The sequence below is a fragment of the Euleptes europaea genome, chromosome 19 (assembly GCF_029931775.1).
Source record: "Euleptes europaea isolate rEulEur1 chromosome 19, rEulEur1.hap1, whole genome shotgun sequence".
NCBI lineage: Eukaryota > Metazoa > Chordata > Lepidosauria > Squamata > Sphaerodactylidae > Euleptes > Euleptes europaea.
The window spans coordinates 9842973-9855723 of NC_079330.1; the positions used below are offsets into that span (position 1 = coordinate 9842973).

Here is a 12751-nt window from a genome sequence, read left to right on the forward strand (position 1 = left end):
CTGGCTAGTACTTGGATAAGAGACCACCAAGGAATACCTTTCCTTTCCTTTATCCCTTAGAAGCTCCTTGATCCATTGATCTTGAGCAGCATATATCTAATGTTTGAGGGATACAAGGACTAAAACAAATCTTGCAACTGACAATATAGCCTTGGGATCCCTATAGTATATTCAAAATTCTGCCCTGCATAACCATAGAGGGGTTAGCATTCAGTCTAGCTAAACAGAAGGCTCTAGTAAGACGAGGAGTTGTCAAATAATAAGCAGGCAAACCAAGGAATACCAGGTTCACGATGCAAGCAATGGCAAACCGCCTCTGTTAGTCTCTTGCCTTGAAAACCCTACTGGGTTGCCATAAGTCGGCTGCGATTTGATGGTACTTTACTCACACAAACACACAACCCCCCTCCCCCCAGTAGTAGATGGGCATCTTTTCCTTCATCTCAACTTCTCCCTGCATTTAGAGTTTCCAATGAATTTGGTCTTCTTCCATCACAGAAGCAATGCCTTAGGAAGTCCTACATTATTCCATTTCCTTATTTCCATGTTTTGTATAGAGCCCTGGGTATGCGCCGTTTGCTTCTAGTGCTGTTAGTTCACATCTTTCCCCGCAAGCTACTGATGTCCACATGCATCAATAAAACACAGCACAATATATGATAGTTCTGTGGTTCCGTCAAGTTTCTTGCGCGAGGTGTCTTTGCCAAGACATACGAATGCACTTGAGCATGGATAATACGGTGCACAAAAGGAATTTTGATACAGACACCAACGCTTCGCCAATGAACATGTGCAGATATGGAATGGTATGGTATAGCCCGATATCTTCAGAACTCAGAAGCTAAGCAGGGTTGGTACTTAGGTGGGGGACCACCGAGGAAGATTCTGCAGAGGCAGGCAATGGCCTTGAACTGAAGCCCCTTCCCAGGGTCGCCATAAGTCGGTTCAGACTGTATGGCACATAACGTACATAATGGCCATGGGTGCATCAGTTAAGGCAGAGTAGAGGAAAGGAAACAAATAAGTTGAAGGAACTTAAACCTGCCGCAAATTGTGCACGGTCCGGTTCTCGAGTTAATTTTTGACTTTTTTTCTAGTTTAGAACGATACAAAAAAGAAAATCACAACTATACCAAGAAATTTCAGATTAAAAACAAAACCAGAGCCTAGAACCTTCACTCCATTTCAAGGAGCAAAGTTAAGTCCTAGGGGGGTGGGATTCCCCTCCCGGCAATATTCCCCAAAATAGGCGTTACCTTGATTTCGGCTGGACCAGATTCTCAAGCCTTCATCATCCTGAAGGGAGTCACCGGAGGGAGAACCACAATTGAGTATACTTCAGGAGTTTTCAAATGCCACCAGACGCGTCTAGGGTCTTGGAACATCAGGTGCGGTTGTGATCACATGGTGTCAGTCTAGTGAAGGCAGCATCTAATGCCCCACTGGGTTAAAACTGCCTGGGCCCTACTTGCAGCTTTTCCGAACCACGTCAGATGCGCTTTGCATTTCTGCAGGGTGATGGGTTTCTTTGCAATTAAAACAGGCATGGGTCAGGAAGCATGCACGCCATCCAAAGCAGGTGCTGGCATCCTCGAGCGCCTTTGTGGGCATGCTGAGCTGGCAAAGAGTTACGCCCTGTCTGGGGCTAAATCTGTCTATGGCTCATCGGAGCAGGGCAAATGACTTCTGAAGTCAGCAGTTCCACTTAACCTGGCCAGAAGAAAGCATCTGTTGAGCATCTCCCAAGGGTAGTCTGGTTCCTGATGCAGAGTAATCCTGTTCACGCGGCATATCGGGGTGGTGGTAAGGGGAGTAGAATCCCTGTCCTGTCCCCATTCATGCCACAATCTAAACAGCACTTTTTGCCGCCCTGCATCCAAAGCTCTGTATATGTATGTTTTATTTTATTTAAGATATATTTGTGCAACTGATCCTGGCATGGATGCAAGGAGATTCCCCCCCCCCCCTGCAGAGAGTAGAAAGCAGTTTGAAAGAGCAATTTGGTTCTAGGGGTCATCCTGCTTTTCTTTTGGCTGTCCTGTTTTTTGCTTCTTGTAAACAGGTTTGGCGGGCTTTGTTTCAAAAACTTGCAAGCCCTGTTTGACCAGAGGCAAGAGTGGGACAAAAGTCATATGTGGGGATGTCATGGGAAGCAAAGCCTCTCTCAAGCCATTTGCTTTTACAAGAAAGACAAAGAAAGAACACCTCCCACATTTCAACTTCTATAATTGTGTTGGCCTTTTTTGCCGCAGCAGCACACTAGATGGCTGTCATTCAGAAAGTAACTCTGATCAAGGGAAGGCTACAACTTGGTTTGCTTGAACACATGAACACATGAAGCTACCTCATACTGAATCAGACCCTTGGTCCATCAGAGTCAGTATTGTCTGCTCAGTCCGGCAGCGGCTCTCCAGGGACTCAGGCAGGGGTCTTTCACATCACCTACTCGCCTAGTCCTTTTAACTGGAGATGCTGGGGATTGAACCTGGGACATTCTGCATGCCAGGCAGGTGCTTTACCAATGAGCCACAGCCCCTCCCCTCCTATATCTCTCTGTCTCTCTCGCTCTCTGCAGACAGATTTGCCAAATGCCCTCATTCTCAGTGTCAGCAAAGTGTAGGCGCTTCCTGCTAACGGAGAAGTAAGATAGCAGCTTGTTCTCATGAACAGTTAAATAATTTTCATTGCTGGTTTCATTCCTTTTAGCATCCAGGGTGGGGGCATGTTGCTTGTTGGAGCTTTCGGACAGAAATATCTGATCAACCCAACCAGGCTGAAAGAAAGGGTTGTGTGTCTGGATTTGAACCCTCCTGGACGTCAGCCAAACAGCTCGAGATCTCGAGAGCAGTTTAGCAGAATTGCGCAGATTGCTTTGTTGTCTCGGCAAAAGGTTTCCGAGAGGGTTCGGCCCCTCGATGAGGAGCTCCTTTCATCCTGTTCTCTTGACCACAAGGCAGATAAAGTTAAAATCACAGGCACAATCATAAAAATGAAATTAACCCACTCCGCAAGCCCACCTGTTCTCCTGCCCCACTGCAAGATTAAGGCCTGTGGTCAAAGCAAGCAAAACCTTTCAATGATTCACTAGTGGGAAATAGGGATGCTCTTCAAACCCCTCCTTCCCCAGGCCCACCCCCACATCTGGAATTTTACAACCTGGAATTAGCAACCCTATCAGTAGGATTGCCAACCTCCAGGTACTAGCTGGAGATCTCCTGCTTTTACAACTGATCTCCAGCCGAAAGAGATCGGTTCACCTGGAGAAAATGGCGGCTTTGGCAATTTCACTGTATGGCATTGAAGCCCCTCTCCTTATATGCTGACTTTCTCTACAATTTAAGGCAGAATCAAACTGGCTTACAATCACCTTCCCTTCCCCTCCCCACAACAGACACCTTGTGAGGTAGGTGGGGCTGAGAGAGTTGTGACTAGTCCAAGGTCACCCAGCTGGCTTTGTGTGGAGGAGTAGGGAAACCAATCCAGATCACCAGATTAGAGTCTGCCACTCATGTGGAGGAGTGGGGAATCAAACCTGTTTCTCCAGATCAGACCGCTCCAAACCACTGCTCTTAACCACTACACCGCACTAGCTTCTCAAATTGCCTTCATCAGTGACATTAAGCAATGCTTTAAAAAAACTAATTAAAATGTTCCTCTTTATTTAGCAAGGGAATAGGGGGTTGTGTGGAGGAGGAGGAGGAGGAGGAAGAAGAAGAATTGGTTTTATATGCCAACTTTCTCTACCACTTAAGGGAGACTCAAACTGGCTTACAATCACCTTCCCTTCCCCACAACAGACACCCTGTTAGGTAGGTGGGGCTGAGAGAGCTCTAAGAGAGCTGTGACTAGCTCAAGATCACCCAGCTGGCTTCATGTGAAGGAGTGGGGAAACAAATCCAGTTCACCAGATTAGCCTCCACCGCTCATGTGGAGGAGTGGGGAATCAAACCCAGTTCTCCAGGTTAGGGTCCGCCCAGGCAGCCCAGAACCCCCCAGAAATGAGAGACACAGATATACACAGATTTTAAAAAGCTGGCAATCGCCCAAACATATTTTAATACGACACATTTTAGTACAAACCATTAGAACCAAAAGGTTTCTGAAATTCAGAGCCATCAAGCATTACATGGTGCAGCAGAAAAGTTAATACAAAGTTTAAATTATAAGAAGAATAAATCTGTCTTTAATCCAATATAGAAAATAGATATGGGGGTACGTTTTTTTTTTTTTAATTATCCTTGATAACAGTCATATTTGGTCTTTCTGAAGGGAATACTCAGGACATAAATATTTCTTTCCCCCCGACAGAAGTGAAGACATTATACGCACTGATCTCCCCTTTTAACAGTGGGTCTGAAAGATCAAGGAAAACAAAACGAAAAACAAGAGGGCTGTTAGTTTCCAGCCTGCAAACCGGACAAAAATATATATACGAATGCGGCCTGGGTCCCGTCCCCACAACTCGGGATTCTGCAGGGTTGTGGAAGCCGGCAGAGAGGAGCTACTGGGACATTTCTCCTGGGCCCTGATTTGGAGAGCAAACGGAAAAACCCCTGAGAAACTATCACGCCTCCGTGTCCGGGAGAACCGCAGGAGACAACTCGGATCCTCGGTTTTACGGCACGAACGTCTCTTTCTCTCCACCCCCCCCCACCCCGCAAAGAGGGGCAAGGAGGTTCAGACATACTCTCTCGCCGAGGGGGGCTGCGATTGCCGGTAGTACTGCTGTCCTCTGTCTTCCGGCCTGGGGCACGAGCAGGACAAGAAAGACCCTCCCAGCAGGACCAAACAGGCCGCCGACCATCCGACGAACAGAGCAGGTCCAAATTCATACCTGGGGCAAAGAGAGAAGGTTGAATGAACGCAAACCAAGCAGTCGCCTTGGCCGGCGGCGCTTGAAAAGACCCACGGTAGCGTCCCAAGGTCATCCGGATCGCCAGCAAAACAGGGTTTGCTAGAGATGGGACACGGGTAGGTGGGGCCGAGAGAGTTCGGAGAGAACTGCGACCGGCCCAAGGTCACCCAGCAGGCTTCATGTGGAGGAGCGGGGAAACCAGCCCAGTTCTCCAGATTAGAGTCCACCGCTCCTAAACCCTACACCACGCTGGCTCTCTTTTATGCTGTGACCCCTTGGTTTTCTTCCTACATGACTGGGGCAGTCTCATGTTTAATCACAGGAATCTGCTGCCGTCGGGGCTACTCTGCCTTGGCATGTTCCCCTTCTGAATTGGGCCTATAGGCCGACGTGCCCCCCTCCCTCTGGCAGAGGCTAGGCATGGCATTTATTCACCTGGCGTTAACTGGCGTGCTTGGACTGAAGAATTCAACCGTCACCCGTACTGCATACCATGAAACAGCCGTCATTGTGCACAGACCTGGGAACAGAGAGGAAAACCCAAAGTATCTAGTTTTTTCCCCCCTAGAGAGTTAAGGTTGCTCAGCTTGATGAAGCCAAGATGGCTAGTTTTACAACTGGCCTCTGCAGCTGTGTATGATGATGATGATGAAGAAGAAGAAGGAGGAGGAGGAAGGAGGAGGAGGAGGAGGAGGAGAAGAAGAGTTGGTTTTGATATGCCGATTTTCTCTACCACTTAAGGCAGAATCAAACCGGCTTACAATCACCTTCCCTTCCCCTCCCCACAACGGACACCCTGTGAGGTAGGTGGGGACGAGAGAGTTCTCAGAGCTGTAACTTGCCCAAGGTCACCCAGCTGACTTCGTGTGAAGGAGCGGGGAAACAAATCCAGTTCTCCAGATTACCCTCCGCCGCTGATGTGGAGGCGTGGGGAATCAAACCCAGTTCTTCGGATCAGAGTCCACCGCTCCAAACCACTGCTCTTAACCACTACACCATGCTGGCTCTCCCGATAGCTTTGGCAGGCAGGGTGCTGAAGAGGTATGGTGGCTCAGTGGTAGATTGCCTGCATGCGCACTTGGGAAATGCATTCTCTCCCACCTGATGTTTGACTATTTCAGACAAAGTTGGGGGGCATAGGGCTATCAAGACATGACCCCTTACAAATCCAAAGGGGTAACTTGGTCTTTGGAAGGGTGCAGCTGTAATTAGAACGGCACTGCAAAACTTTTCCAATCTCGGCGCCAAAAGAAGCGACACCAAGGTAAGTTCTCATCCCGACACACTCTAGCATTGGGCCAGACGGGTTTGCCAGCTTTCGGTGCTGCTGAAATCCCTATCCCTCAGATAGACTGCTCCTGCTCTGGAGCCACCGTGCCAAGAAAAGGTAGCAGCTGCTGCTTTCCTTGGCCTACCAATCTGTCCCCTCCCCCTCCTCATCAGTCAATAAACTGTTAAGCAACAAGGAACAGGGCAATGCGAAACAGCAGCCGTGGAACATTATTCATAAAAACAGCTGGGTCAACTGCCCTTGCTAAGCCTCTGAGCATGTGGCTATCTGGCTTTGGCAGCTTCCATCTTGAAAACACGTTTATTTATTCTGCACTGAAAACGTTAAGGGATTCGACACGGTTTTAGTAACTACCAATATAAGGTATGTTTAATGACCATTGTATGGCTTCCCGGGTAATGAATTGCTTCCTGCTCGTGGCACAGAGTGGTAAGTTGCAGTACTGCAGTCAAAACCTCTGCTCATGACCTGAGTTCGATCCTGACAGAAGTCAGTTTCAGGTAGCCGGCTCACGGTCGACTCAGCCTTCCATCCTTCTGAGGTCGGTAAAATGAGGACCCAGCTTGCTGGGGGTCAAGTGGAGATGACTGGGGAAGGCACTGGCAAGCCACCCCGTAAAACACAGTCTGCCTAGTAAACGTCGGGATGTGACGTCACCCCAGGGGTCAGTAATGACCCGGTGCTTGCACAGGGGACTACCTTTACCTTTTTTCTAGGTAGGGTTGCCAAGTCCGGCTTGGGAAATTCTGGTGGCGTCTGCGGAGGACAGGGTTCGGGGAGGGGAGGGAGCGGAGTGGAGGTGCGATGCTGTACAATCTGCCCCCCCACAACATGCTATGTCGTCCGGGGAAGTGACGCTACACTACTAGGACGCACCTTGAAACCGGTGACCTTATTTCTTGGTGCGTGCTGGCATTTATGAATAATGTGCTTGACTAACAGCTCTTGTCAAAGGGAATAAACAGAAGGGGGGCGCCCAGAGAACTGTTTTGTTTTTATTTTGCTAGTCCTTGCTCTTTTTTTTTTCCATTTGGTTAATGACTATTATTTTGTAATAATGCCGTAATGATAACGTTGGACTCTAGAACGTCAGCATTTCTCCCAGGACACAGAATTAAAGTTGGAAGCCTCCATGTGCCAGTTCTATATTTTTGGGCGGAGAAAGCATAATTAAGGTAATAAGTGCCTTTAACTCTTCTCTTAAATTGAAGGGCTTTAAAAAAAAAAAAGATTTCTTTGTTCTTTGAAAAGAAAAATCTGGGCATTCCATGAGCCTTCTGTCTTAGGTGGAGGCAGGGCAATATTTTATTAACTTGTTCCCTGCCTTTCCACAGAAGCGCAACAGCACTTGAGTATACCATAAAAAGATAAATATATAATACCAACTCCTTTCCTGCCAAATATATTATTATTTTTTTGCTATGGCTATTTTTGAAGTTTTTCTTTTTTAAAAAAAATATTGCACAGTTGCATTATTTCACAGTTGGTCAAGAAAAAGAGAAATGATCACTATTCAAATAAATACATAAGTAGGGGGGGAAAGGAGCCCCGTGGCGCAGAGTGGTAAGCTGCAGTCCTGCAGTCCAAGCTCTGCTCACGACCTGAGTTCGATCCCGACGGAAGTCGGTTTCAGGTAGCCGGCTCAAGGTTGACTCAGCCTTCCATCCTTCCGAGGTCGGTCAAATGAGTACCCAGCTTGCTGGGGGTCAAGGGAAGACTACTGGGGGAGGCACTGGCAAACCACCCCATAAAACAAAGTCTGCCTAGGAAACGTCGGGATGTGACGTCACCCCATGGGTCAGCAATGACCTGGTGCTTGCACAGGGGAAAAAACACACCCCTTTTCCCTTTCTCTATCCTTCTCTCTTTCCCATGATCTCTGTTGACAGATAAACTAGCCAAACTCCTGACTCTGAGGATGCTTTTGGCTGGGCAGACAGTAGCTAATTTTTTCTTAGGGTTGGCGTCCCATGGTGAGGGCTTATTTCATTGCCCATCCATTCGCTCATAACTTGCCCTTAATTCAATAAGCTTTTTTAATGGAAGCTTTGAGCCTCAATGTTTTATGAACACGCACTGAATTTTCATCAAACCAACTAGAGGACAAAATCCCTGTGAATTTTAGAAATGGAGCAAACTTGGGGGGAGGGGGAATGAGAAATTTAATGACATTATGCTGCCTGTGCCCACAGCACCTAATATAATAGGCCTGCTCTTCTGATACAGGAGAGAATAGGTATGCATCATGACTAGTATCCATTTTGACTAGTAGCCATGGATAGCCCTCTCCTCCATGCACATGTCCACTCCCCTCTTAAAGTTGAAAAACCAACATGCCTCAAATTATACAGACAAACCCACACCTAATTACTTGTTCTGTCTACTTACTTTTTCTTCCTACCTCCATGGATCTTGGAAGAACACTTGGGGATCTTGGGGAGGGGCCGTGGCTCAGTGGCAGAGCCTCTGTATGGCGTGCCGAAAGTCCCAGGTTCAATCCCTGGCATCTCTAGTTCAAGGGACTAGGCAAGTAGGTGATGTGAAAGACCTCTGCCTGAGACCTTGGAGAGCCGCTGCCGGTCTGAGTAGACAATACTGACTTTGATGGACCCAGGGTCTAATTCAGTATAAGGCAGCTTCATGTGTTCCTGTGTTCAACACACACCCTTCCCTCCCCATTTTATAACAACCTTGCAAGGTAGGATAGGTTCAGGGATCCTGTTCGCAGGGATTGGAATCTGGGTTTTTCTAGGTCTTCAATTCAGCCTTCTAGGGACCACAATGTGTGAACCGTAGGGCAGCGCAGGGAATCCCGGTTTACCTGCGAGCAAGAAGAAGGCTCCTCCCAAGACGGCAATCCAGCTTTTGGTGACGGGGTTCTCATCCCCTACTTTGGTGCACTTCATTCCGATCACGCTGACGATGACTCCCACGAAGCCCAGCAGAATGGACACCACCATTAGAGCTCGGGAGGTCTGGAGGTGAACTGCGAAAGAAAGAAAGAAACCCCAGACCCAGTCTTTGCAACTTCAAGGGGAGACAGAGGCAAATGGCCGTCCAGCACGCTCTAATTTTTCAGGACCGAACGACATGCCGTGTTGGGAGTTCTGTGGTTGCAATTCTTGATACAGAGGAGGGGCTATCCAGATCAGGGGAAGGGGGTCCCCACAGTTTCCCTGATCAAAATTGCTCTCCCTGTGCATTTAGCCCCAGAAGGGAGGAAGGGTTGCAGGGGTTGTTTTCTCTGCAGGGCTCAAAACAACCTAGAGAGGGGTGTGTGTAAAGTGCCATCAAGTGACAGCTGACTTAGGCAACCCAGTAGGGTTTTCAAGGCAAGAGACTAACAAAGGTGATAGAAAACTTTAGAATCATAGAGTTGGAAGGTACCACCAGGGTCATCTAGTCCAACCCCCTGCACAATGCAGGAAATTCACAACTACTTCCCCCACACACACCCAGTGACCCCTACTCCATGCCCAGAAGATGGTCAAGGTGCCCTCCCTCTTGTGAACTGCCCAAGGTCACAGAATCAGCATTGCTGACAGATGGCAATCTATCCTCTGCTTAAAAACCTCCTGGGAAGGAGCACTTCCCACTTCCCGAGAAAGCCTGTTCCACTAAGGAACTGCTCTGTTAGGAAATTCTTCCTAATGTCTTCTTTCTAACAGTGCAGTTCCTCCATGGAACAGGCTTCCTTGGGAGGTGGTGAGCTCTCCTTCCCTGGAGATTTTTGAGCAGAGGTTAGATGGCCATCTGTCAGCAACGCTGATTCTATGACCTTAAGCAGATGATGAGAGGGAGGGCATCTTGGCCATCTTCTGGGCATGGAGTAGGGGTCACTGGGGGTGTGGGGAGGGAGGTAGTTGTGAATTTCCTGCATTGAGCAGGGGGTGGACTAGATGACCTTGGTGGTAACTTCCCACTCTATCATATAGAATCTATATGATTCTATGATCCCTTATGGGGTTTTCAAGGCAAGAGACTAACAGAGGTGGTTTGCCAGTGCCTTCCTCTGCAGAGCAACCCTGGTCTACCTTGGTGGTCTCCCATCCAGATACTAACCAGGGCTGCCCCTGCTTAGCAACAGAGATCTGAGGAGATCAGGCTATATATACCATGCTGCCTTCCCTCCCAGCCTCAGGCTAGGGGAGGGGAAAGTGCCATTCCAGACAGACATGGACCCCTGGCAGTGGCGGACTGGGTCTAAAAATATTGGTCGCCTGGAGACAAAGGGGGCCCACCTCCAACTATTTAAGAAATAAAATAAATAAATCCCAGGCTGGGATTCCCAGCTCAGCTCCATCCCACAGTCCTGACAGTAAAGATCTGAGCCTATATATAACGTATATTAAAATAGCAATGCAACGTAAATTTTAGTTGCATACAGTAAGAATAGTGGAACTTCAATTAGATTTTCAAGTTACAGCAAGGTCATTAACATTTTTGACATCTTGTCTAATGTTTAAGACATTAGACATCTTGGCCATTTATGCACGGGAGGGCTTTGCCTTGAATATGCCACTCTCTAGATGCACATTTTCCCCATCCAGATTCTCAAAACTGCATGGGGGCGTACTGTTGGGTTTTGAGAATTTGGATGGGGAAAATGTGCATCTTAAGAGCGGCAAACCCAAGGCAAAGCCTCCCAGGCATAAATGGCCCTTGTCTAATGTTCAATGCCATCGGGCAAGCCGACACCCTGGCCAGCCCGCCACCCGACCCCGGGGCCCTCGCCCCTACTAGTTTGCAGTAGGGTTGCCAACCTCCAGGGGGTTAACAAATCAAACAAATGAAGGCATCACTATGCTTGTACCTAGATAGGTTTGGAAATCAGCACAGTCAAAGTACAAAATTACAAAATTATTATTAGTGATTAGGACAAATGACAACAAGTGCTATACAACAAATACTTATCCTACTACTATAATACATAAGATTCACTTGATGTCAACCATTCAGGTGTACAATTATTCTTTGTGTTATAGATGCAATTTATCTTTATAGATAATTTATCTCAACCATACTATAAAGATAAATTGCATATTTGCATCTATAACACAAAGAATAATTGTACACCTGAATGGTTGACATCAAGTGAATCTTATGTATTATAGTAGTAGGATAAGTATTTGTTGCATAGCACTTGTTGTCATTTGTCCTAATCACTAATAATAATTTTGTTCTTTGACTGTGCTGGTTTCCAAACCTCCAGGGGGTGGCTGGAGATCTCCCGCGATCACAACGGATCTCCGTCCCATAGAGCTCAGCTCCCCTGGAGGAAACGGCCGCTTCGCCAATTGGGCTCTACGGCACTGAAGTCCCTCCCCAGCTCCGCCCCCCAAAACCTCCCGCCGAGGGCGAAGAGGGACCTGGCGACCCTCGTTTCCAGCCCCCCGCTCCCCACCCTAGTTCTTGCGCCGCAGCTCCTCCCTCCGCGGGCCCCCCGACGGCTCCCTCCTTCCCTCCCCGCGGCGGGACGCACCGTCGAGGGCGAGCAGGGAGTCGTGCAGCTTGCACTGCACCTGGCCGGTGCTCTGCGAGGCGCAGCTCATCCACAGCCCCTCGTAAAGCCCGACGGCCGTGATGATGGCGTCGCCGGCGTAGGAGCTCTGCTTCCACTGCGGCAGGGCCGAGGCGCAGACGGTGCCCACCCAGCCGGCCAGCGCCAAGAAGTAGCCCCCCAGCTGCAGCCCCGCGCTGGCCATGGGGAGCCTCCGACGGGGCGGACGGACGGAGCGGCGAGGCAGGCGAGAGGCGGCCGGCTGGCTCCTCCGACGGGGCGGGCGGGCGAGGCCAGGGGCCGCCCCCGCCTGGGCATCGCGGGGGCGACGCGCCAGCCCATCCCTCCCTCTCTCCCTCCCACCCCCCCCCCGGGCCTGCTCCCTCCCTCCGTCCCACCCTGCCAGGCTGGCTCCGGAGCGGGAGGAGGGGCTGCGATCGCGCCGCGGTCCGTCCGTCCCCCCCCCCTGCCGCCCATGCTGGGGGAGGGGGAGGGTTGCCAACCTCCAGGTAACGGGGGAGAAAGAGACACCACTGTGCTAATATCGGGAGGGGAGGGAACTCAGTACAGGAGCGAAGCGTCTGCAAAGGGCAAAAAACTTTATAAGCTACCAAAATGACATAAAAGGTCAAGGTCCCCTGTGCAAGCACCGGGTCATTCCTGACCCATGGGGAGACGTCACATCCCGACGTTTTCTAGGCAGACTTTTGTTTTGCGGGGTGGTTTGCCAGTGCCTTCCCCACTCATCTCCCCTTTACCCCCAGCAAGCTGGGTACTCATTTCACCCACCTCAAAGGATGGAAAGCTGAGTCAACCTTGAGCCGGCAACCTGAACCCAACTTCCGTCGGGATCGAACTCAGGTCGTGAGCAGAGCTTTTGACTGCAGTACTGCAGCTTACCACTCTGTGCCACATAACAGTACAGTTATACTGTCAGCGAGGGCATGCAGTCGAGCCCCGGAAAGCAAGCTCCGTGTTCCCCATCCACCCACCTTTTGGTCCCGTGGGAAAGCCTCTTCTGTTTGGGAGAAAGTTGCTATGGCCAGAGGCTCCGATGTCTCCATTTCAAAGTAGCCTTCCTATTGTAAATCTGCTCTGATCTCAA

General features: G+C 49.3%; 1 protein-coding gene across 1 annotated transcript; it reads right to left on the reverse strand.

Moving 5' to 3' along the window:
- Window positions 1-4250: 4250 nt before the first annotated feature.
- CLDN19 (claudin 19) lies at window positions 4251-11851 on the reverse strand. The gene is made up of 5 exons (XM_056865383.1): window positions 11629-11851; window positions 8968-9132; window positions 5291-5375; window positions 4688-4834; window positions 4251-4353 (listed from the first exon to the last, which is right to left on the reverse strand). The coding sequence occupies exons 1-5, from the start codon at window positions 11849-11851 to the stop codon at window positions 4320-4322; spliced, it is 654 nt and encodes a 217-aa protein (XP_056721361.1). The 3' UTR covers window positions 4251-4319.
- Window positions 11852-12751: the final 900 nt, after the last annotated feature.